A 27,994-nucleotide genomic window follows, 5' to 3' on the forward strand; every position below is an offset into this window, starting at 1 on the left:
ATGGGGATTATCATTATCATCATTATCATCTTCTAGTGGAAACTATATCCAGAACCAAAATGGTGAAGAACTAGAAAAGAAAATGAAAAATTCAAAATTTAAAGAAAAAAGCCAACTTGTAGTAGACTAGCATCACAGCAAAGGTACAGTTCTATTGCCTTGTTTTTTTGTTTTTTTGTTTTTTTGTTTTTGAGACAGAGTCTTGCTCTTTCCCCCATGTAGGAGTATAGTGGCAGGATCATGGCTTACTTCAGTCTTGACCTCCCAGTTTCAAGAAATCCCTCCACTTCAGCCTCCCAAGTAGCTGGACAAAAAACACAGCACATGCCGGCACACCTGGCTAATTTCTGTATTTTTTGTAGAGATGAGGTCTCGCTATGTTGCCTGTGCTGATCTTGAACTCCTGGGCTCAAACAATTCTCCCACCTTGGCCTCCCAAAGTGCTCGATTGTAGGCATGAGCCACTGCACCAGGACTCTATTGCTATTTGAGAATCACTTTGAGGAGAAAGAAAAGTCTCTCCTCCTAAACAGCTCCTGAAGTACATTTCTGTGCTATCACAGTTTGGTTGGCTTTATGAACCCACTTTAGTGTCTCAATGGATCCTCCAAAAGTATAACATGTTAAAATTCAAAGAATTTAAATGGTGACTTTTGTAAATATAAAAAGAAAATATATCAAATATTTTATTCCACTTCCTAATTAAGTAGAGGACTAGTGAGATTATAAATACAGTTAAAAGTGCATTTTAGGAACTAGTTTCTTGAAGACAAGTTAATGAATTTTATCTTAGAATAATATAGCTAAGTTACCTACAATCTATTTAATATTTTACATGACAATAAAGCATTATTTTGGGGATTATCTTTTTTAATAGTTGAAAATATTAGAATTTTCCAGGATAAAAATCTACAAATTAATAAAGAACTTCACTATGCCTAGTGTCACAAGATTCTTGGGATATTGTTTTTCTGGCTGGTGATGTCTTTGCCCAAGTCTTGCTTAGGCCCACTGGGTTTATTCTGCCTACCTGGCCTGGCAGGCTTTACTTGGCTGACACTACTGGCCTGGATCCCATACCTGCCAAGGGTAAGTCAGGCATGGAGTGGCAAGGGGTGTGTGAGGGAGCATGGGGTTCAGCCAGTGTGCAATCGGACATGCCGGCTGCTGCAATGGGGTGGGCAGTTACAGGTGCTGGCACAGGCACTGACTCTCTAAGAGGCTGTGGCCAGACCAGGTGCACTGCAGGAAGCTTCCCCAGCTGGCACCAGGAAATGCAGTGGCACCTGGAAGCTTGGAGATACTAGGCACCACAGGACCCCAAAGAGGGAGTCACAGCCCTGGCTCAGGGAGCTCCCAGGTCTGGGCTGCCTGAGAAGGCACAGATCTTCTCTCCTTCTCTTTGCCCTCAATGTGGCAAGCAGGGGGCATGTTTCAGTCCTGTGTTATAGCTCTTTTAGCTCTGCCATTTGGTAGGTCCCGAGTTCTTGTCCTGCAACTAGGAAGAATGAGGTACAGAGCCAAGTGGAGGATGAACGAGATGAAGGGGAGCTTTATTGATCAATAGAACAGCACACAGGAGACCTGCAGAGGGTAGCTCCTTTCCACAGCCAGGATGTTCCAATGAGAGTTCAGCTCCTAGCAGAAAGGAGACCCTGGAGAGGGAAGCTCCTCCTAGCAGGCAGGTCATCTCATTGTCTTCTTAGCTCTCAGCAGAGAGGTGGCCCTGGAGTGGATTGTTCCACTCTGCAGCTGGTAGTCTTGATGTCTCTGCAGGTTTCTGAAGCTCTCAGCAGAGAAGAGGCCCTAGAATGGATAGCTTCTCTCTTCTGCTGGTTGTTGGGACATCTCCTGCTGTCAGCAGAAAGGGTAGCTCTTCTCTGCAGCTGGTCATCCATCATCTGCTCTGCTCTGGCTGAGCCTGGGGCTTTTATAGGCCTATTAGAGGGGAAGTGCATGCTGATCAGTCCATGGGCAGCCATGGGCAGATCCAGGAAAAACCACCACGAGTTTGCCCTCCAAATCAGCACTGCCAGTCCTGTCCCCAGGCTTCAGGCCTTCTCTCAGGGATCTGCCCTCTTCTGCCCAGGTATCTGTCTGCCTCCCCCTGTGTTCATGGCACATGGGCTTGACCCCGATTTGCTCCAAGATGGGAGCAGGTGCCCACAGCAGGGAGAAGCCAAGCAGCGGGAGCAGGCACTTCTGAGCCTGCAGGGGCAGGGGGGCCTTCCCAGCTCCCCCCCCTCCCCCCCCAGAGTGCAGGGATACCTGGGTCTGCAGCTGCAATATGGGCTGCTCCCTTGACCCTAGGGAAGTGGAGCTCCTGGTCCCCCAAAAATACAGGGAAGCTCCATTCTGCAGCCACAGCTCGGGCACCTGCAGCCCTTCCCAGTAGGGTTAGGCTCCTGCCTCCTCCAAGGAGGCAGAGGCCCAGGTCTGCAGCTGCAATTTGGGCAGCTGCAGCTGCACCCGGGGAGTTCCCACCCCACCTCAGAAGGAGAAGGGCTTACGCTTGTCCCCTGCTGCCTGGAGCTCCATGGAGCATGTATCCTCGGCAGCACCTCCCTGCTGCAGTCGGCGTGATGGCAGCAGCAGGCCGTCTGGAGTGGCTGCTGCTATAACTAGGATCTTTAATCAGTAGTAAACAGTGAATCAAATAAGTACATTTCCCTTAATTATCCTTATGTGGATCTGTTAATGCATTCATATGACATTGAAAGAATATGTTGCCCTACTTTTGACCTTATTTCCAAGCTTTGAATAACTTTTCTTAACATTTGGGATCAAAATGTGATTTATGCCACTCTTACCCAGGGGTGCTTATGGTAACACTCAAATTTTCTTTGAAGGGAAAAGTCAGTACGATAAAGTTGTCAGTTCTCCCCAAGGGAATCTTTAAAATCAGTATGATTTCATTAAAACTCCAACAAATATTTTCATATTACTTGGTAAATAAGCCCAAAACTAATTAGGAAGAGCAAAGGATCAAGAATGACTCAGACAAATTTGAAGAAAATGAACCATTTTAGGAGAATTGCCCTATGAAATGCAAAAACTAGTTATAAAGCCTTATTAGCTAAGACAATGTAGCATTGATGCAAGGATAAACAAAGAGATAAATAGAACCTATAGGGAACCTACAAACATGATGATGCACATTTGAAAACTTGACATATATTGCACTACTTAACTCTGGGGGGGAAATGGACTCTATTAAATGTTGTTTGGCCAGTTGTTTATACATTTGAAAAAAAATAAAATTAGATTGCCAACACATATTATTATTTTAGAAAATTTCCAGGTGGATAACTGCCTAAATACAGAAAATCAGAATGTTAATGCATTTTGAAGAAAACATAGGCCCAAGGCAGTGGCTCACAGCTGTGATCCTAGCACTTTGGGATGCCAAGGCAGGAGGATCACTTGAGACGAGGAGTTTGAGAGCAGCCTAGGCAATATAGTGAGACCCCATCCCCCACCTCCCCAAAAAAGGAAGAAAATATAGAATCTTTTTATAAACTTTGGGCAGAAAAGTACTTCTTAAACAAAACACAAAAAAATACCTACTTACAAATGTGGATATACTTTAGAAAATTATTTTCCTCTAAACCACCATGTTTCAAAGATATATAAAAAGACAAGCTACAGATAGGGTGAAAGTATTTGCAATATGTTTAAGGAAATATTAATATCCAAGATATATAAAGACATCTCATTTAAGTTAATAAGAAAAGTCACTCAACCCAACAACAACAGTGTAACAAATGGGTAAAAGAAATGATTTGACAATTTGTGGAAGTAGACAGGTGACTTACAAACATATGAAAAAATGTTTACCCGCACTAGTAATCAGTGAAATGCAATTGAAATCACATTGTAATATCTTTTTACAGCTGTATGATTGGCAGTACTTAAAGGATCTGAGCATACCAAGTATTCCTGAGGGCATGGAGATTTGTTAATGTCTAATAAAATTGAAAATGCTTATAATCTTTTCTTTGACTCAGGAATTTTATTTCTGGGTATATATCCTGGAGAAAACTCATTCATGTGCATAAGGAGGCATGTATGAAGTTGACTATTACAGCAATATTTTATTATACCTAAATTGGAAAACAACACAATTGTCCAGCTGCAAAATAATGAATAAATACATTTTGGCATATTGATAAAAGATGATACTATATAGTTGTTAAAATAAATTAGGTAGAATTACAGTTATAATAGTCATGGTTAAATCTCAAATGTAATGCTGAATGAAGCAAACTAAGTTGCAGAAAGAGAGGTATACATCATAATTTTTGAAAATAAACGATTGTATGTAAATTATGCCTATTCATGCATATATATAGATCCTGTTTCAAAAAATCCGTAGAAAGGTCAAACACTTTATTCTTTTATTATTATTATTAGTATTATACTTCAAGTTCTGGGGTACATGTGCAGAACGTGCAGGTTTGTTACATAGGTATACATGTGCCATGGTTGTTTGCTATACCCGTCAACCCATCATCTAATTAGTATGGTGATTACCTCTGTATAAGCAATGAAGAGAATAAAACTAGAGACAAATAATAAATGGGCTTCAACTTTTCTGTAATGTGCTTCTTTAGAAAAAATATGACTCGGGCCGGCTGTGGTGGCTCACACCTGTAATCCCAGCATTTTGGGAGGCCGAGGCGGGAAGATCACAAGGTCAGGAGTTCAAGACCAGCCTGACCAACATGATGAAACCCCATCTCTACTAAAAATACAAAAAACATTAGCCGGGCTTGGTGCATGCCTGTAATCCCAGCTATTCAGGAGGCTGAGGCAGGAGAATCTCTTGAACCCAGGAGGCGGAGGTTGTAGTGAGCCGAGATCCCACCACTGCACTCCAGCCTGGGTGACAGAGGGAGACATTGTCTCAAAAAAAAAAAAAAAGAAAGAAAGAAAAAATGTGACTCAAATATAGCACAATGCTAGGATTTTATAAAGGTGAGTATTGGGTACATGAAAGTTTATTATCTGTTTGACTACATTTCTCATGTTTGAAGTATTTCATTATGAAGAATAAAAATGATATATATAAAATATATATAGAAATGTAAAAGTATTATACAATAAACAGTATCAATACATACAATGCTCATAAACATAAGTATGAACACACACAAAAACACTTGTATGTATATGTAAGTATACAGATGCACATGAATGAGCATTACATATTTGAAATATACACCTTGAATGGGAAGGATTCCCTGTAATTCCTGGTTAAGTTTTTCCTTAGGGAAGATAGGTGTGTTGTGAGACTAGGTATTAGGCCCAAAGCATATTTCATCTGGATCTCTTATGTTTTATGTACAGTTATTAAGGACAAAAATGATATAAATATGTAAATATATCATTTGCAGTTATCAATTTTTGTGATAGGAATATGTATGTTTGGTAAACTGAATGTCTCCATTTAGTATTACTTGTTTCTATCCTTTAAAACAGTCTTTCTTTTTTTTTTTTTTTTTCAACTTGTATTTTTGATTCAGGGGGTACATGTGCAGATTTGTTACCTGGGTATATTGTGTGAGGCTGAGGTTTGGGATATGAATGATCCTGTCGCCTAGGTACCAGGCATAGTACCCAATATTTAGTTTTTCAGCCCTTGCTTCCCTCTCTTCCTTTCCCCTCTAGTAGTCCCCAGTTTCTATTGTTGCCGCCTTTATGTCCATGAGTTCCCAATGTTTAACTTACACTTATAAGTGAGAATGTGCGGTATTTGATTTTCTGTTCCTGTGTTAGTTTGCTTAGGATAATGGCCTCCAGATGCATCCGTGTTGCTGTAAAGGGCATGATTTCATTGTTTTTTATGGCTACATAGTATTCCATAGTGTATATCTACCACAGTTTCTTTATCTCATCCACCATTTGTGGACATTTAGGTTGATTCCATGTCTTTGCTGTTGTGAACAGTGCTGCAGTGAACATGCATGTATCATTTTGGTAGAAAGGTTTGTTTTCTTTTGAATATATACCCAGTAATGGGATTACTGGATCACATGGTAGTTCTGTTTTAAGTTCTTTGAGAAATCTTTAAACTGCTTTCCACAGTGGCTGAACTAATTTATATTCCTCCCAATAGTGGATAAGCATTCCCTCTTCTCCACATTCTTCCCAGCATCTGTTTTTTTTTTTTTAAACTTTTTAGTAATAGCCATTCTGACTGGTGTGAGATGGTAACTCACTGCGGTTTTGATTTGCATTTCTCTGATGATTAGTGAAGTGGAGCATTGTTTTATGTTTGTTGGTCATTTGTATGTCTTCTTTCGGGAAATGTCTGTTTGTGTCTTTTGCCCAGTTTTTAATGGAAATAGTCTTTTTAAAACATTAAGTGTTTGACTAAGATCTGGGGCTTCTATAGTCATCCCTGGGAATCCACAGGTGATTCTTTGTAAGACCTCAGTGGATACCAAAATCTGCGGATGCTCAAGTCTCTTACAGTATAGTATAGAGATAGTATTTGCATATAACCTGTGCACATCTTTCAAACAGTTTAAATCGTCTCTGGATTACTTCTAATATGTAATACAATGCAAATGCTGTGTAGTTAAGTTTTTTACTTTGTACTTTTTATTGTATTACTTTTTTTATTTTTTCAAAATATTTTATATCCACAATTGGTTGAATCCACAAATGTGGAACCCACTGATAACAGAAAGCAGAACTGACTGTATGTAAAAGATAGATTTTGGATCAAAAAGAGTATCTTAAAAATCACATATTTTGTCAACTGATTTGTTGGAAATGATTATTACATAAATTAATTTTTTATGTAATTTATGTGGGTAATTTTTTCCTCTTTCTAAAGAATACAAGTCAATGACCAGATTGTGGAAGTGGATGGAATCAGCTTGGTGGGTGTGACACAGAATTTTGCAGCAACAGTTCTCAGAAACACCAAGGGCAACGTCAGGTAAATACGTGCCTTCTAATATACACCATGTTGTTACTTTAGTTGAATTTTAATATTCTATAGTTTAACCTGCAAATAAATGTAATTACAAAGACAATTTTACCTGAATAGTAAAACTTTGCTTTTAGTTTTAAATATTTTCACCTTTATTATAATTAGTTCATGAAAATAGAATTTAAAATTACAAATCATAGTATTTTAGAAAGATACAAAAACAAGCACTTGTCTTCATATCTTTCTAAAATACTATGGTTTCCAGGAAGATGTAATTTCTAGTTAAAACCTCAATAAATATGAATTAGGTCCCAAATCTTTTTAAGGAAAACAGTTATACAATACTTGAAATGATTATACATATATTCAATTTTCTGTGTTTTTTAGACAATCAGGTTGAATAAAGATAAGTATATTTTTTAAATGTATATATTCTTTTAAGGAATCAGCCATGACCAATGTTTGATGAATTTTAACTTTTCCAACTTAATGCACTTAGGGTGCATTTTTTTTGGACCTTGAAATTTATATTCAACCTTGGGATTGTGAATATTGTATATTGGAAAACAAGTAAGAAGCAGTTTAGAGCTAGTTGAAGTCAAGGTTTGAAATCAGGTCTTTTTTTTGCTTATAGGTTACTTATTTATCTTCAGTATTGCTTATATCATATACTTTTCCATACATCTTGTGTAAGAAACATTAAGGAAACATTATTTAGTATGTGTAATGATGAAAATGGTTGGGTGTTCTCATTATCAAAATGAAACTGCTAAATATTCTGAAAATATTAATGAGTTAACATTGCTATACAGACAGTAACATTAGGATATTATTGCAGTATGTCTAATTTTGCCGAAGCATGATTTAAGTTTTAGACTTTAGGCTTTTTCAACTGTAAATCATCTTCTAATGCTAAAGGGATGCCTTAAGGAATATTACCTAAACTACTTCTGTGGGCGCTATGTTGATGTTTCTAGAATATCCACTGTCCTGAGAAAAGAATGTAAAATAATTGCAAAACTGTGTGGTGCTCTCTGAGTTGTGTGGGTGGGCCCATTCAGTAAATGTTATTGTCTTTTTGAAGATCACTATGTGTTCTTAAGACAGCACTTTCCCATGTCTGTATAGAACTTGGTTTTGAAGCTGTCCATTAGACTTTAAAGTAAATTTTAAAATGAAATAGGTAAGATATACATTCAACTCATAAGAACATTTCTCAGTTGGAAAAGAATTTGTAGTTACATGAAACCATAGCCATCCCTTTTTTCCCCTCTGTTGACTGCGTAATCTTGTGTTATTATTTTCAGCCTTGTACAAATTTCAAAAGTCTTCAAATGTCTTCTTAACTGGTCTGTCTGTTTTCACATTCTCACTTCCTCAGTCTGCTCTGTTCATCATTACTCTCATGGAAGGACATAATTACAGTTTTTAAGTAAATGAAGGGCTATCATGGAAAAAGAAATTGACCTTATTCTGCTTAACTCTAGTACAGGTTGAGTATCCCTTATGTTAAATGCTTGGAACCAGAAGTGTTTCCGATTTCAGATTGTTTTGGCATATTAAAATATTTGCATTATATACTTAGTAGTTGAGCCTCCCTAATGTGAAAATTCGAAATCTGAAATGCTCTAATGAATATTTCCTTTGGGTGTCATGTCAGTGCTCAAAAAGTTCTGAGTGTTCTGAACATTTTGGATTTCAGATATTTTGATGTGGGATGCTCAACCTGTATAAACTTCCATGTGCAGGGGTTTTTTTTGTTTTGTTTTGTTTTGTTGTTGTTTTTTGAGACAGAGTCTTGCTCTGTCACCCAGGCTGGAGTGCAGTGGCGCAGTCTCAACTCATTGCAATCTCTGCCTCCTGGGTTCAAGCAATTCTCCTGCCTCAGCCTCGCAAGTAGCTGGATTACAGGCATCCGCCACCACATCCAGCTAATTTTGTATTTTTAGTAGAGACAGGGTTTTGCCCTGTTGGCCAGGCTGATCTTGAACTCCTGACCTCAGGTAATCCACCCACCTTAGCCTCCCAAAGTGCTAGGATCACAGGTGTGAGCCACTGCGCCTGGCCCCATGTGCAGGTTTTTGTGTGGACATAAGTTTTCTACTGGGTAAATACCAAACATGGAGCATAATTGCTATATCATGTGGTAAGTGTATGTTTAGTTTTGTAAGAAACCACCAACCCATCTTCAAACTGGCTATACCATTTGGTATTCCTATCAGCAATGAATGAGAGTTCCTATTGCTCCACATCCTTGCCAGCATTTGTTGTCAGTGTTTTGGATTTTGACCATTCAAATAGTTGTATAGTGGAATCTGATTGCTTTAATTTCCATTTACCTCCATTGTCCATTAATATTTACAACTGGTAATGAAAAGTTTCATGTTAATATGATTTGTAATCCTTTATAGTATTTTCTTTTTTTTACCTCTTTTGGATTTTTTTCTCTTATAATTGGGCTTTTGTAATTTTTATCAGACTGTAACTAGATCTGTGTTTGTTTATTTGGTTTTGTGAAATTCTGCTTGGGATTCAATCTGAAGACTTGGATTTCAGAAAGTTTCTATTATGCTTTGGTTATTTGCTTTATTTCTCCTGCATTGTCTTTGGCCTCTCTTCTCAAACCAGTATTAAATGGGGCTTAGATTTTCTGGGCATATCCTCTAGAATCTTATTTTCTCTCAGGATCTCCATCTGTTTGAATTTTTGCTAGTATAAGAGTTTCTTTAATTTTCTCTTCCAGATTACCATGGTTTTTTTTCTTTTCTTTTTTTTTTTTTTCCTCAGGCATGGCCTATTTTAACTGTTCCATGCTTTATTCTCTATTTTCTGTTTTTATTTCTAGCTCCATTCTCTCTTCCCAGAGCTTAAGAATAGTATATCCAGCTTCCTACTTGACATCTTCATATGGCATTCTAAAAGGAACATCAAATTTAATATACTCCAAGTATTATCCTTTATTTGTGCCATTCCCTGTCTTCTGCCCCACTTTCCTGCTTTGCCCCCTTCCCCCAAAAAACTCCATATCACATGACATACAATTGGCTGCTTCTACCTTATCAAGTCTCCGTTCAAATATCAATTCTTCAATGAATGAGCTTTTCTCATATTTATGTTGTCCAAACTCAAATTCGCTCTATCATCTCAATTACCATGTTTTCTACATAGCATTCATTTACTGATCCTCTTCTGATCCTCTCCACCTGGTTATTGACTTTCTTTTGGGTTTTCTACTGTATTGATTCCTGTCTAGTCTGTATGATAATTTGAATATGAAAGTAATGATCTGTGACTTTTTAGGCTAGGTTATAAAAGGCACTGTGGCTTTCATCCTGCTCTTTTGGATCACCAGTTTTAGGGAGATGTAGCTGCCATATCGGGAGGCTTTCAAATACCCTTTTGAAGATGCCCACACAGGGAAGACGTTGGGCCTACCAGCAGCCAGCACTAACTTAACCAGACATGTGGGGAGGCACCTTTGAAGATCTTCCAGCCTTAGTAAAGCATTCAGATGCCTGCAGCTTCAGCTAACAACTGGTTGAATTTTGTGAGAATCCCCAAGCCACAATTGAACAGACAAGCCTTCCTTGAATTCTTGACTCACAGAAATTATGGAAGATAGTAACTGTTTATAAGTTTTGGGGTAATTTGTATCAGCAGCTACAACTTACACATATTTTGGTACCTGAATGTGGGCTCCAGTTTAACAAAAACTGAAAATGTGGGAGTAGCTTTGGGACTGGACTGTTAGTGAGGCTGGAAGGACCATGAGGAGAGTATTAGTAAAAGCCAAAGAGATCTTACAGTGATTGCTGGGAGAAAACTGATGGTCTGTGAGGAGGAAGCTGGTGAGGGCTTAAAGAAGAAAACTATAAATGTTATTGAAAATTGGGTCAGGCGCAGTGGCTCATGCCTGGAATCCCAGCATTTTGGGAAGCTGAGGCAGGTGGATCATCTGAGGTCAGGAATTCGAGACCAGCCTGGCCAACATAGTAAAACCCCGTCTCTACTAAAAATATACAAAATTAGCCAGGTGTGGTGGCACATGCCTGTAATCCCAGCTACTTGGGAGGCTGAGGCAGGAGAATCACTTGAACCTGGGAGGCAGAGGTTGCAGTGAGCCGAGATGCACCATTGCACTCCAGCCTGGGCAACAAGAGTGAAACTCCATTTCAAAAAAAAAAAAAAAAAAAGAAAGAAAGAAAATTAGAAGAAAGAGGATCTTCATTATGTAATAACAGAACATTTAACAAAACTTACCTCTAGTAATATGGAAAGTAGAATATTGACTGGGACATTTAACTCATAAGATTTCTAGCCATTGTTGAAAGTGTCACTAGCTGCTTTTTGCTGCGTCTAAGTAAAATTTATGAGAAGATAGATAAGCTAAAGGAAGAACTGTTAAAAATAAAGCAAGTTAAACAAACTAGAAAACTTAGACAAACTGGATAAATTTCTGGATACATATATGTAGCCTACCAAGATTGAATCAGGAAGAAATAGAAAACTGGAACAGACCAATAATGAGTAACAAGATTGAATCAGTAATAAAAATTCTCGCAACAAAGAAAAGTCCAGGACTGGATGGCTTAAATGCCAAATTCTAGCAAACTTTCAAACAAGAACTAACACCAGTTCTCCTCAAACTATTCCAAAAAATTGAAGCAGAGGAACTTCTCCCTGATTCTTTCTATGAGGCAAGCATTACCCTGATACCAAAAGGAGATAAGGACACAACCAAAAGGAAAACTGCAGGCCAATATTCCCAATGAACACAGAGGCAAAATTTCTCAGCGAAATACTAGCAAACCAAGTCCAACAGTACATTAAAAAGATAATACACCATGATTAAGTGGGATTTATCCCAGGGATACAAGAATGGCTCAACATATGCAAATCAATAAAATATGCTACATCACATCAACAGAATGAAGGACAAAAACCATATGATCATCTCAGTAGATGCAGAAAAAACATTTGATAAAATTCAGTATCCCTTCATGATGAAAACCCTCAACAAAGCACGCATAGAAGGAAAAAACCTGTATTAGTCCATTTTCACGCTGCTGCTGAAGACATACCTGTGACTGGGCATTTTACAAAAGAAAGAGATTTAGTCAACTTACAGTTCCATGTGGCTGGGGGAGGCCTCACAATCATGGTGGAAGGCAAGGAGGAGCAAGTCATATCTTACATCTTACATGGATGACAGCAGGCAAAGAGAGAGTGCTTATGTAGGGAAACTCCCATTTTTAAAACCGTCTTATCTCGTGAGACCCATTCACTATCACAAGAACAGCACAGGAAAGACCTGTCCCCATAATTCAATCACTTCCCACCAGGTTCCTCCCATGACATGTGGGAATTGTGGGCGTAACAATTGAAGGTGAGATTTGGGTGGGGACACAGCCAAACCATATCAATACCTCAACATAATAAAGGCCACATATGACAAACTCATAGCTAACATTGTATTGAGTGGGGAAAAGCTGAAAGCCTTTTCTCTAAGAGCTGGAACAAGACAAGAATGCCCACTTTCACCATTCCTATTCAACATAGTACTGGAAGTCCTAGCCAGAGTAATCAGGCAAGAGAAGGAAATAAAAGGCATCTGAATAAGAAAAGAGAATGTCAAACGGTTCCTCTTTTCAGATGATGTGATCTTATAGCTAGAAAAATTTGAAGACTCCACGAGAAAACTCTTAGATCTGATAAAATAAATTCAGTAAAGTTAGTCACAGGTTACAAAATCAGCATACAGAAAATAAGTGCTGTTTCTATACAAAAATAATGAACTAGCTGAGAAAGAACACAAGAAGACAACCAAATTTACAATAGTCAAAAAAAAAATACCTAGGAATAAATTTAACCAAGGAGATGAAAGACCTTCACAAGGAAAACTACAAACACTGATGAAAAAAATTGAAGAGGACACAAACAAAACAAAGAGCCCATGCTCATGGATTAGAAGAATTAACGTTGTTAAAATGACCACACTCCCCAGAGCAGTCTACTGATTCAGTACAATCCCTGTCTAAATATCAATGTCATTTTTCACAGAAATAGAAAAAAGATCCTAAAATGTGTAAGAAACCAAGTACGGCTCAAATACCAAAGTGATTCTGTGCAAAAAGAACAAAGTTGGAGGCATCACGTTACCTGACTTCAAAATGTATCACAAGGCTTTAGTAACCAGAACAGCAAGATATTGGTATAAAAACAGAAACACAGACCAATAAAACAGAATGGAGGACCCAGAAACAAATTCACACCTTTATGGCCAACTGATTTTTGACAAAGACACCAAGAACATACATTGGGGAAAGGGCACCCTCTTCAATAAATCATGCTGGGAAAATTGCTTATCTATTTGCAGGAGAATGAAACTGGACCCTTATCCCTCACTATATATAAAAATCAACTCAATATGGATTAAAGACTGAAATGTAAGCCCCACATCTGCAAAACAACTAGAAGGAAGCATAGAGGAAACACTTCAGGACATTGGTCTAGGCAAATACTTTATGGCTAAGACCTCAGAAGCACAGGCAATGAAAAAAAAAAGGATAAATGGGACTATATTAATCTAAAAGACTTCTGCACAGCAAAGGAAACAACAGAGTGAAGAGACAGCCTGTTGAATGGGAGAAAATATTTATAAACTATTTATTCAACAAGATTCTAATATCTAGAATATTAAAGGAACTCAAAGCAACAGTAAAAAAGCAAAAATAGTCTCATTAAAAAGTCGGCAAAGGATATGAATAGACATTTCTCAAAATAAGACATAGAAATGACTGATATATGTGAAGATGCTCAACATCAGTAATCATCAGAGAAATGCAAAATAAAACTGTACTAAGATATCCGCTTACCCCAATTAGAATGGCTGTTATTAAAGAGACAAAAGGTAACAGACGCTGACAAGGATGTGGAGAAAAAGGAACTCTTACACACCACTGCTGGGGATATAAGTTAATACAGTCATTAGGGAAAACAGTAAGGAGACTTCTCAAAAAACTAAAAATAGAACTACCAAATGATCCCGCAGTCCTGCTACTAAGTGTTTATTTAAAGAAAAGAAATCAGTATATCAAAGAGATGGCAGCATCTCAGTGTTTATTGCAGCACTATTCACAATAGCAGTGATATGGAATCAACCTACCTAAGTGTCCATCAAAGGAAGAATGGATTTTTTTAAGTGGTATATATACACGGTGAAATACTATTTTGCCATAAAAAAGGTGAATCATGTCATTTGTAGCAACGTGGATGGGAACTGGAGGTCATTATGTTAACTGAAATAAGCCAGACACAGACAGACAACTATGACATGTTCTCAGTCCTATATAGGAGCTAAAAATGTTGATCTTATAGAGGTAGAGAGTAGAATGATAGTTACCAGAGGCTGGGAAGAGTGTAGGGGTGTGGGTGGGTGGATGAAGAGAGGTTGGTTAAAATGTACAAAAATACAGTCCCTAGAAGAAATAAGATTTAATGTTCAGTAGCAGAAAGTTAATAACAATGTATGTATATTACAAAATAGCTAGAACAGAGCACTTGAAATGTTCCCAGCACATAGAAATGATAAATAGTAGAGGTAATGAAGACTCCAGATACCCTGATTTGGTCATTATACAGTATAGCATGTAAGAAAATGTCACTTTTATCCCATAAATATGTACAAATGTTTATATCAATTAAAAAATTTAAAAATTAATAGAACTTACCCTCAAACTAAATGTAGCTCTGATCCCACATTCAAAAGCCTTAAAAGCAAGCCTCAGAAAGATTTGTTTTTTAGTACTTTAATTGTCCCAGAGGAATACTCAAGAATACTTATTGTATTACAAAAAATATCTTTATATCTGGCATGCAGTCAACAATTTCTGGGCATGCAAAGAATGAGGAAAATATGAGCCACAATCAGTGGAAAAATTAATTGAAACAGATCCAGCAATGTTAGAAATAAAAGCAGTAGATGAAAACATTAAAATAGTTGTTATAATTAGATTTCAAAAATACAATAAGGTAGCAAAAGGGCTGAGTATGATAAGTAGATACAGAAAAGATAAAAAGAAGGTTCCACTCCAACTTCTAAAATGAAACATATGTGTTATGAAATGTACATTGGATGGGATAACAGATTCAAATATGCAGAAGAAAAAATTAGTTAATTTTAAGACATACTACAATAGAAAGTATCAAAATTTAAACACAGAAATAAAAGACAGGAAAGGATGAACAGAACTTCAAGAGGCTGTGGCATAATTATAAGCTACTAATATACACTTTTGGAATCTCAGAAGGTTAGAATGAGAGACGTGCTAGAAAAGATAACTGAAGAGATAATGGCTGAAAAATTTTCAAATTTGATGAAATTTTTAAGATTTATAATATCACAGATCCAAGACATTCAAGAAATCCCAAATAGAAGGAATATGATGAAAACTACATGAAGAGACATCATAATCAAAATACTTGAAATCAGTAGTAAAGAAGAAAATTATAAAAGCATTCTGAGAAGAAAGACATATTGTGTACAGTGAACCAAAGATGAGAATACAGTAGACTTTGCAGTAGAAATAATACATCACCAAGGAAAGTGAATAATAATTTAAAAGTTTTGAAAGAAAAATTGGAATTTTATACTCAAGGAAATAGCTTTCAAAATTGAAGATGAAATGAAGACCTTCTTCTATACAGAAGCTAAAAGAATTCATTACCTGGAGAATACTATTATAAGAAATGTCAGGGGAAGTCTTTAATAATGTAAATAATATAAAACGAAATTCTAGACCTACACAAGGAAATGAAGAGAAATAGAAATTATGTGGGTAAATATAGGCTACTTCATTTTTTAAAAAATTATTTAAAGGATTATTAACTTTTTAAAACAAAGGACATGACTGTGTTGTTTGAGATTTATAACATCGAGAAGTAAAATTTAGAACAATAGCATGTTGGTTTTTATGACAACATGGAAGTACACTTTTGTAAGGTGATTATGCTGTGCATGAAGTAGTAGTATATTACTTGGAGACAGACTGAAATAAATTGAAGAGGTATGCTATAAGACATAAATAAACACTGAAGAAACCCCAGCAAAGAGTTATACCAATAAAGAGTTATATAACAAGGATAAAACATAATTATAAAAGTACTTTATCCAAAAAATGCAAAAAAGAAAAAGAGCACAGGGGAACAAAAAGTGAAGAGATGTATAGAAAACTAACAGCACAATGGTAGCTTTAAACCCAAACTTATCGGAATTTCTTAAATGTAAATGGTCTAATGACCAATTTAAAGGCAGAGATTGTCATATTATATTTTTAGAAAGTAAGTCTCAAATAGGTTAAAAGTAACAGGATAGAAAAAATGTGTCACGCTAGCATTAATCAAAAGAGCACTAGTGTGGTTATATTGATATTAGACAAAATAAATTTTAAAAGTCAGTTTTGAAAACATAAAGTTAGTAAATCTTTAGTCAGACTTGTTTGATATAAAAAGAACAAAGACACAAGTTAGAATGAGAAGGTGTAATTACATATTCCACAGATACTTTAAGGATTAACCAATATTATGAAGAACTTTATGCCAGTGAATACAACAAGTTAGACTAAATGGTTAAATTTTTTGGAAGACAGTGCTATGAAAAATTACCAAAGTTCACTCAAGAAAAAATTGTTTATGTGTATACATGAAGATGAGTTTAGATTTAAGATCCTCTTAAAAAGAAAATTGTTTGTTTCACTGGTGAATCTTAGCATTAGATGGAGAAATAATACCAACTCAACATATACTCTTTCAGAACATAGAAGATGGTATACTTCTCAACTACTTTTATGAAGCCAATGTTGCTATGATTGTATAATTTTTAAAAGGCATTAAAATACAAACTATCACAAACCAATATTCCTCATGAATGTAAATACAGAAATCCAAATTGGATTATAAATCCAATAGCCAGGTGACATTTATTGTTTGAATGTATGGTTGATTCAATGTTTATGAATCAACCTATGGAATTTTTCTTACTGATAGGATTAAGGTAAAAGTCATTTGTTCTTCTCAATAGATGTAGATTTTTTTAAAAAAGCTCTCAGGAAACTTGAAATAGAAGGGAATTTCCTCAATGAGATAAATAGGATCTTAGTGAAGCCTGCAACTAATAACATTCTTAATGGTGAAAGACCTAATGCTTTTCTCTTGGTATTAAGAACAATGCAAATATCTCTACCCTCACCACTTCCATTCAAGATTGTACCAGAGGCCATAGCTAATTCACTGAGACAGTAATAACTAATGGAAAGCCCATAGAATGAAAAGGAGGAAGTAAAACTCTTTATTCACAGGCAATATGGTCATTTATACACAGATGACCATGAAGAAAATCCTAAAGTATCTACAAAAGATGCTACTTGAACTGATAACTGAGTCCAATCATGTTATAGAAGATGAAGTTGTCCAATCATGTTACAGAAGATGAAGTTGATGTGCAGAAATCAGAGTGTATATACTATCAACATGAATAATTGAAAATTCAGATTGAAAATAACATTGATGACAGCATCCAAAATATTAAATACTTAAAGGTAAATCTAACAATATATTGCAGACTTCCACACTTAAAACAACAAAATATTGCTGACAGAACGTAAAGACAATTTAAATGAGGGAAGAAGTAGACCATGTTCAATGTATTATAATATTCAATATTGTTAAGATTTCAACTTTCCCTAAATTAGTCTGTAGATTAAACATAACCCTAGTAAAAATTTTAGAAGATTATTTTGTAGATGTTATTGTTAAAAAAAATTTCAGAGGACTTTCCCTGCCTGAAAGCATCACTAATCAAGGCAATCTGGTTGAGGTATAAGAATAGTAATATAGATTAATGGATCAGAATAGAACTTTGCAGTGCAGACCTGCACAGATACGAAGAATTGATTTTTTTTTATAAAGGTACCAAGGTAATTCCGTGGAGGAAATTATAGTTAACTCAAAAAATGGGGCTGAAAAAATTAAATAGTCTCATTGAAAACAAAATACAAACCAAAAAATGCCTTGACCTTCATCTCACAGTATATATAAAAATTAACTTAGAACTGATCACAACCCTAATTGCAGCAGCTAGAACACTAAGATTTCTAGAAAACAGGCAAAAATTTGTAATTTTAGATTTAGTGAAATAACTCAGGAATAGAAAATCAAATACCTTATATTCTCATATATAAATTGGAGCTAAACATGGGTATCCATGGACATACAGAGGGAAACGCTGTAGGTAATATACACTGGGGACTCTAAAAGAGGAGAACTGGAGGAGGGTGAATGTTGAAAAATTATCTGTTGGGCACAATGTTCATTGTTAAGGTGATGAGTATGCTAGAAGCTCAAACCCCACTACTGCGCAATATATCCATGTAACAAATCTGCATATATACCCTCTAAATGAATGAAAAAAAATTTTTAATGCAATATAACAATTTAAAAATTTTTTTAGGGCACAAAAGCAAAAAGTGTAAGAGGAAATAATGATAAACTGCATCAAAATTTAAAAGATTTGTTACAAAATACCCTTAAGAAAATGGAAAAACAAGCCACTTAAGAAAATGGAAAAACAAGCCACAGAATGAATATCTGTAAAACAATTTTCTGATAAAGAACTCTTGTAATTCAATAAGATTATTATAACAACTATATAATGGAGTTTTTAAATGTGCAAATCCTATTAAAATGTACAAATCACTTAAAGAGACATTCATCAAAGTAGATATACCATTAAACATGAAATGCTGCTTAACATTATTAGTTATTAGGGGCAGGTAAATTAAATCCACAATGAGGTTCTACTGTACACCTGCTAAAAAGGCTGAAATTAAAAAGACTGATACCACTATGCATTGATAAGCATATGGACTGAGGTTCACATTTATTTGCTGATCGGAATGCAAAATAGCACAACCACTTTGCAGAACAGTCTGGTAGGGTTTTCCAAAGTTAGGCATACACTTATACCAGCTAGCAATTCCGCACCTCGGTATTTACTCAAGAACAATAAAAACATATATTTATATAAAGACTCATATTTGCATATTCATAGCAGCTTTTTCATAATAACTAAAAACTGGAAACAACTCAAGTGTTCTTTAACTGATAAATGGATATACAAATTGTATTATATCCCATATAATGAAATATTTCCCAGTGATATGAAGGAACAAACTACCAATCCTTTCAATACCATGTATGACTCTCAAAACCATTATACTGAGTAAAAGAAGCCAGATGCCAATAGCCTGTATACTGTTTGAATACATTTGTATAAAATTCTGGAAAATACAAAACTGTGCTAATAGCAGATCTATGATTGCTCAGAATCATGAAGGGAGGGAATTGTCTGCAAACAAGAAGGAAGGACCATTTCTGAGGTGATGAAAATGTTCTATATTGTGATTACTGTATTTCTTACACAACTATGTATACATTTATCGAAACTCCTCAGATTATACAACTTAAATTTGATCAATTTTAATGTATATAGATTGAACTCAGTAAAACTGAATTTTAAAATGTGAGATAATAGCTATCGTTAACTTAAAAAGCACCATATGAATTGATTATTGTTGATAGTGATAGTGATGTGAAAAGGACTGTGTCTCTTTAACAAAGGCAGGTGTAATCAATGTGAATTTCATTAGCAATCTCTAGATTTTATGGTGCTATGTACTTTTACTTTTAAAATATTATTATTGACTTTTTACCAGAAAATATTTTCTGTACAATTTCTTGCATCTAATTTTTTTTATCAAACATGAATTTGCAACATAATTTTTGAAAACTCATGTTTCTTGAGTCTACAGCTATAAACAGGACCTTGCCTGTCTTGTTGACCACTGGCATAGTTGGTGTACCTATTGTTGTGTAACATATTACTATAAAATTCAGTGACCTGAAACAATTAACTTTTATTACCTCATGGTTTCTGTGATCCGCTTCCCAGCGAACTCATTTGGGCCCCTCTGCCAGGCCTCTCACAACATGAAAACTGGCTTCTCCAAAAAGTCATACAAGAGAGTGCCCAAGATGCAATCTGCCATCTTTTTGTAACCTAAAATCTGAAATGACATCCCGTCAGCTCTGTATTTTATGTGATAAAAGTGAGTTAATATGTCCAGCCTACATGCAAGGATAGATAATTACATTCAGACTTAAATAAAAGGAGTCAAGGATCACTTGGGTCTATGTTAGAGGCAGCCTATCATAGTAGGGATCAATAACTAGTTGGATGGATGGATGGATGGATGGATGGATGGATGGATGGATGGATGTGGAGGGATGGTCAGTCAGGCAGACAGATGATGGGCAAATAGATTAATGCTATACCACAATATAATTTAATTTATGTTGCATACCCAACTTAATCCTGAAAAACTTGAGACTATTTAGGAAAGATTGACCAGGATGGTGAGAGATATAACTATTTTCCTTCTATATATAAAAGTTAAAATATTCTATAACCCTTTGCCTTTAAAAAAAAAAACTTAAAAGACATGGTAATAATTATAAAGCATTTGAAAAAGTGAACTCTGGAAAAAGGATTAGATTTTTTTTTAACTCCAGACAATCATTCTATTACTGTCAGCAATTTGGCAAAATTTGATATAAGACAGAGATTTTGTTTCAATTTGAAGAAATTTTCAATGATTTATATGTTTGCTCTTCAGTGTCATTCACATTAAACTTTAAATGCTTTCAAGAAACTATCTGCTACCCATGATCAATAACTATGCATTCATTTCACTTTTATCCCTAGCATATGGGTTTAATAACTTTGACAGGGAACCATATAACTTCTGATGGTCATAATTTTCTAGGAATTATAACAATAGAAAATAATTAATCTGAAGGTCTTAAATATTTATCTTTTTTGGAAAAGGTTAAAATACATAAAAGAAAATATAGGCTGGGATCATGGCCGACAGGAGGCAGGACTAGATTGCAGCTCTGACTTGGACAGACAGAGCAGGATGTGTAGGCTCTCATCATGAATTTTAGCTCCATAACAACTGCAGGAATAATCAGAAAACCCGAGAGGACCCACAGACCCTCTGAAAGAAGCAGATTTCTCCTGCAGGACCCAGGAGACACCCCAAATATTTTGCTGATATGCATGGCTGAGAGACCCATAGACGGTTCACATCACAGGACTCTGTGCACACAACCCCCAGTACCAGCCCGGAGCCTGGTGGATTTGCTGGGTGGCTAGATCCAGAAGAGAGATAACAGTAACTACAACTTCACTGTTAGGAAGCCATATCCACAGGAAAAGGGGGAGAGTACTACATCAAGGGAGCACCCATGGCACAAAAGAATCTGAACAACAGCCTTCAGCCTTAGACCTTTCCTCTGACAGAGGCTACCCAAATGAGAAGGAACCAGAAAACCAACTCTGGTAATATGACAAAACAAGGCTGTTTAACACCGCCCCTCTCCCCCAGAAAAAAAAATCACAGTAGCTCACCAACAGTGGATCCAAACCAAGAAGAAATCCCTGATTTACCTGAAAAAGAATTCAGATTAGTTATTAAGCTAATCAGGAAGGCACCAGAGAAAGGCAAAGCCTAATGCAAGGAAATCCAAAAAAAAAAAAAAAAAAACAATACACGAAGTGAAGGGAGAAACATTCAATGAAATAGATAGTATAAATTTAAAAACCCCAAAACTTCACAAAACACTGGACACACTTATAGAAATGCAAAATGCTCTGGAAAATCTCAGCAATAGAATTGAACAAGTAGAAGAAAGAAATTCAGAGCTTGAAGATAAGATCTTCGAATTAACCCAATCCAACAAAGACAAAGAAAAAAGAATATGAAAATAGGAACAAAGCCTCCAAGAAGTCTGGGATTATGTTAATCCACCAAACCTAAGAATAATCAGCATTCCTGAGGAAGAAGACAAATCTAAACGTTTGGACAACATATTTGGGGGAATAATTGAGGAAAACTTCCCAGGCCTTGCTAGAGACCTAGACATCAAAATACAAGAAACAGAAAGAACACCTGGGAAATTCATTGCAAAAAGATTATCACCCAGGCGCATTGTCATCAGGTTAACTAAAGTTAAGATGAAGGAAAGAATCTTAAGAGCTGTGAGACAAAAGTACCAGGTAACCTGTAAGGCAAAACCTATCAGATTAATGGCAGACTTCTCAGCAGAAACCCTACAAGCTAGAAGGGATTGGGGCCCAATCTTGAGCCTCCTCAAACAAAACAATGATCACCCAAGAATTTTGTATCTAGTGAAACTAAGCATCAAATATGAAGGAAAGATACAGTCTTTTTCAGATAAACAAATGCCAAGAGAATTCACCACTAACGAGCCACCACTACAAGAACTGCTAAAAGAAGCTCTAAATCTTGAAACAAATCATGGAAATGCATCAAAACAAAATGTCATTAAAGCATAAATCTCACAGGACCAACAAAACAAAAATACAAGTTAACAAACAAACAAAAACCAGGGTACACAGGCAACAAATAGCATGACGTATGGAATGGTACCTCACACATCTCAATACTAACATTGAATGTAAATGGCCTAAATGCTCCACTTTAAAGAAACAGAACAGCAGAATGGGTAAGAATTCACCAACCAACTATCTGCTGCCTTCAAGAGACTCACCTAACACATAAAGACTCACATAAACTTGAAGAAGCAGAAAAAGGCATTTCATGCAAATGGACACCAAAAGCGAGGAGTAGCTATTCTTATATAAGACAAAACTTTAAAGCAACAGCAATTAAAAAAAAGACAAAGAGGGACATTATATAATGGTAAAAGGCTTTGTCCAACAGGAAAATATCACAATCCTAAACATATTTGGGAGCTGCACACCTAAAAGTGGAGCTCCCAAATTTATAAAACAATTACTGCTAGACCTAAGAAATGAGATAGACAACAACACAATAATAGTGGGGGACTTCAGTATTCCACTGACAGCACTAGACAGGTCATCAAGACTGAAAGTCAACAAAGAAACAATGGATTTAAACTATACCTTGGAACAAATAGACTTAACAGATATATACAGAACATTCCATCCAAAGCCACAGAATATACATTCTATTCAACAGTGCATGGAACTTTCTCCAAGATAGACCATGTGATAGACCACAAAATGAGCCTCAATAAATTTAAGAAAATTGAAATTATGTCAAGCACTCTTTCCAACCACAGTGTAATAAAGCTGGAAATCAACTCCAATATAAACCTTCAAAACCATGCAAATACATGGAAATTAAATAACCTGCTCCTGAATGATCATTGGGTCAAAAATGAAATCAAGATGAAAACTTAAAAATTCTTCAAACTGAATGACAACAGTGACACAACTTATCAAAACCTCTGGGATACAGCAAATGTGGTGCTAAGAGGGAAGTTCATGGCCCTAAACACCTACATCAAAAAGACTGAAAGAGCACAAACTGATAATCTAAGGTCACACCTCAGGGAACTAGAGAAACAAGAACAAACCAAACCCAAACCCAGAAAAAGAAAGGAAATAACCAAGATCAGAGCAGAACTAAATGAAATTGAAAGAAAAAAAATACAAAAGATAAATGAAAAGTTGGTTTTTTGAAAAGATAAATAAAATTGATAGACCATTAGCAACATTAACCAAGAAAAGAAGAGAGAAAATCCAAATAACCTCAATAAGAAACAAAATGGGAGCTATTATAACTGACACCACAGAAATACAAAAGATCATTCAAGGCTACTACGAATAACTTTATGTGCATACACTAGAAAACCTAGAAGAGATGGGTAAATTCCTTGTAAGATACAACCCTCCTAGCTTAAATCAGGAAGAATTAGATACCCTGAACACTCCAATAACAAGTAGTGAGATTGAAATGGTAATTTAAAAATTACCAACAAAGAAATGTCCAGGACCAGAGAGATTCACAGCAGAATTCTATCAGACATTCAAAGAAGAATTGGTACCAATCCTATTGACACAATTCCAGATAGAGAAAGAGGGAACCCTCCCTAAATCATTCTATGAAGCCGGCATCACCCTAATATCAAGACCAGAAAAGGACATAACCAAAAAAGAACACTGCAGACCAATATCTCTAATGAACACAGATGCCAAAATCCTTAACAAAATACTAGTTATCCAAATCCAACAGCATATCAAAAAGCCAATCCACCATGATCAAGTGGGTTTCATACTAGGGATGCAGGGATGGCTTAACATACATAAGTGAATAGATGTGATACACTACATAAACAGAATTAAAAACAAAAATTACAAGATCATCTCAATAGATGCAGAAAAAGCATTCAACAGACTCCAGCATTCCTTTATAATTAAAACTCGCAGCAACATTGGCATGCAAGGGACATACCTCAATGTAGTAAAAGCCATCTATGACAAACCCACAGCCATCATAATACTCAATGGGGAAAAGTTGAAAGCATTCCCTCTGAGAACTGGAACAAGACAAGGATGCCCACTCTCACCACTCCCCTTCAACATAGTACTGGAAGTCCTAGCCAGGGCAATCAGAGAGGAGAAATAAAGGGCATCCAAATCCATAAAGAGGAAGTCAGAAGTGTCACTGTTTGCTGATGATATGATCATTTACTTCAAAAACCCTAAAGACTCCTCCAGAAAACTCCTAGAACTGATAAAAGAATTCAGCAAAGTTTCTGGATACAAAATTAATATACACAAATCACTATCTCTTCTATATACCAGTAGCAACAAAGTGGAGTATCAAATCAAGAACTCAACCCCTTTTACAATAGCTGCAAAAAAAAAAAAATACATAGGAATATACCTAACCAAGAAGGGGAAAGACCTCTACAAGGAAAACTACAAAACCTGCTGAAAGAAATCATAGATGACACAAACAAATGGAAACACATCCCATGCTCATTGATAGGTAGAATCAATATTGTGAAAATGACCATACTGACAAAAGCAATCTCCAAATTCAATGCAATTCCCATCAAAATACCACCATCATTCTTCACAGAATTAGGAAAAAACAATTCTAAAATTCATATGGAACCAAAAAAGCCTATATAGCCAAAGCAAGACTAAGCAAAAAGAACAAATCTGGAGCCATCACATTACCTGACTTCAAACTATACTATAAGGCCATAGTCACCAAAACAGCATGGTACTGGTATATAAATAGGCATATAGACCAATGGAACAGAATAGAGAACCCAGGAATAAACCCAAATACTTACAGCCTACTGATTTTCAACAAAGCAAACAAAAACATAAAATGGGGAATGGACACCCTTTTTAACAAATGGTGCTGGGATACAGGTTGGCTGGCTACCTGTAGGAGAATGAAACTGGATCCTCATCTCTCACCTTATATAAAAATCAACTCAAGATGGATTAAGGACTTTAAGAGCCAAAAGTATAAGAATTCTAGAAAATAACATTGGAAAAACCCTTCTAGACATTGGCTTAGGCAGTTTTGGGTTTCATGACCAAGAACCCAAAAGTAAATGCAATAAAAACGAAGATAAATAGCTGTGACTTAATTAAACTAAAGAGATTTTGCACAGCCAAAGTCACAGTCAGCAGAGTAAACAGACAACCCACAGAGTGGGAGAAAATCTTTGCCATCTACACATCTGACATAGGACTAATATCCAGAATCTACAACAATCTCAAACAAATCAGCAAGAAAAAAAATCCCATCAAAAAGTGGGCTAAGGACATAGACAGTTCTCAAAACAAAAGAAGATATACAAATGGCCAACAAACATGAAAAAATGCTCAACATCACTAATAATCAGGGAAATGCAAATCAAAACCACAGTGTGATACCACCTTTCTCCTGCAAGAATTGGGCATAATCAAAAAATAAAAAAACTGATGTTGACTGACGTGGATGCAGTGATCATGGAACACTTCTACACTGCTGGTGGGAATGTAAACTAATACAACCACTATGGAAAACAGTGTGGAGAGTTCTTAAAGACCTAAAAGTAGAACTACCATGTGATCCAGCAATCCCACTACTGGATATCTACCCAGAGGAAAAGAAGTCATTACATGATAAAGATACTTGCACACACACTTTTATAGCAACACAGTTCACAACTGCAACATCATGGAGCCAACGCAAATGCCCATCAATCAAAGAGTCGATAAAGAAACTGTGATATATATATAGGTATATCTATCTATATATATAGAATATATAGAGAAAATATATAGAATATATATAGAATATATAGAGAATATATATATTCCATCATATATATAGAATAGAGAGAGATAATATATATAGAATATATAGAGAAAATATATAGAATATATATAGTATATATAGAATATATATGGAATATATAGAATATTTAGAGAAAATATATAGAATATATAGTATATATAGAATATATATGGAATATAGAGAGAGAATATAGAGAAAGAATATATATATTCCATCATATATATAGAATATAGAGAGAGAATATATATATTCCATCATATATATATAGAATATAGAGAGAGAATATATATAGAATATATATATTCCATCACATATATATAGAATATATATATATTCTGTCACACATATATATTCCATCACATATATATAGAATGTATATATTCCGTCACACATATATAGAATATATATATATTCCGTCACATATATATAGAATATATATATATTCCATCATATATATATATATACATATATGATAGAATACTACACAACCATATAAAGGAATGAATTAATGGCATTCACAGCAACCTCGATGAGACTGGAGACTATTATACTAAGTGAAGTAACTCAGAAACAGAAAACCAAACATTGTATGTTCTCACTGATATGTGGGGGCTAAGCTATGAGGATGCAAAGGCATAAGAATGATACAATGGACTCTGGGGACTTGGGAAGGTTGGGGTGGCAAGGGATAAAAGACTACAAATAGGGTGCAGTGTATACTGCTGGGTGATGGGTGCACCAAAATCTCACAAATCACTAAAGGACTTACTCATGTAACCAAACACCACCTGTACCCCAATAAACTGAAAAATAAAAAAATAAAAATATATATATAGGCTAGGTGCAGTGACTCACACCTGTAATCCCAACACTTGGGAGCCAAGGCAAGAGGGTTGCTTGAGACAGGAGTTCAAGGCTGCAGTGAGCAATGATGGCACCACTGCACTCCAGCCTGGGCAACAGAATGAGATCCTGTCTCAAAATAAAATATAAATGAATGACACATGAGTTTTTTAATAGATATGCACGTTTATATTTGGATATACACCTGGATGTGTAATTTCTATACATGGAAGCTTTTGTTTCTTTTATATTTACTTAAGATCATTTCCATTTGAAATGCAATAAACCTTGAAATGTTTTTACTTTATTTATATCATTTCATTGTTTTTGTTGCCACTATAGTACAAGGGGCAATTGAGAATTTCACTTTTATTAGAGCTTTTAGTTTTGTGATTTTGAATAATAAAGTGTTATATGCAGTGGAGGGCAGTGAGGGAATTTTCATATTCATGGAAATCATCCACCATTGTGGATTTTGTACTTACTCCTAAGACTACCGCTTGCCCTAAGATGAGAGAAGCAACTACTATGGATTTTGGATCATGGATGTTAGATCTCCTTAATGTTGAATATATAAGAATGGCCAACAACCACTGTTGAGAGAAAGAGTAAAACCAGCAAGGATTTCAAAAAAACTAATTAAATGTGATTTTGCCTTGATGAGACATTTTCTGGTGTCACTATATACAGATTAACATTTTGCAAACTACCTTTTTAATGTTCATATACATTAATATTTAAACCTAAGACATCAAGGCTAACTACTAAGCAGATAAATGTTATTCCTGGAAGGGATGTAGTATTTTTGGAAAATATCTTAAGTTTATGCCTGTTAAATAGTGTGTAGTTCTTGAAGTAGCATGTATTAGGCAATTTTTTTTTTAAGAATTCAACTTTTTGTTTACAATGAAATATAGCATAGAAAAATACTCTT

The 27,994-nt window shown here is 35.6% G+C and overlaps 1 protein-coding gene and 1 long non-coding RNA gene across 17 annotated transcripts in view; one reads left to right on the forward strand and one right to left on the reverse strand.

The window, feature by feature from the left end:
- PPP1R9A (protein phosphatase 1 regulatory subunit 9A) overlaps window positions 1–27,994 on the forward strand; it is a 387,118-nt gene that overhangs the window by 246,828 nt on the left and 112,296 nt on the right. For all 16 annotated transcript variants that reach the window (XM_063815444.1, XM_063815448.1, XM_063815449.1 and 13 more), the window contains exon 5: window positions 6,845–6,949. In XM_063815444.1, the coding sequence (XP_063671514.1) occupies window positions 6,845–6,949 (105 nt within the window). The remainder of the gene's footprint in view (window positions 1–6,844; window positions 6,950–27,994) is intronic.
- LOC129144593 (uncharacterized) lies at window positions 1,528–20,570 on the reverse strand. Its single transcript, XR_008549036.2, has 2 exons — window positions 19,922–20,570; window positions 1,528–1,938 (listed from the first exon to the last, which is right to left on the reverse strand). It is a non-coding gene; the product is annotated as an uncharacterized LOC129144593 (long non-coding RNA).

The sequence above is a fragment of the Pan troglodytes genome, chromosome 6 (assembly GCF_028858775.2).
Source record: "Pan troglodytes isolate AG18354 chromosome 6, NHGRI_mPanTro3-v2.0_pri, whole genome shotgun sequence".
In the NCBI taxonomy this organism is placed as follows: Eukaryota; Metazoa; Chordata; class Mammalia; order Primates; family Hominidae; genus Pan; species Pan troglodytes.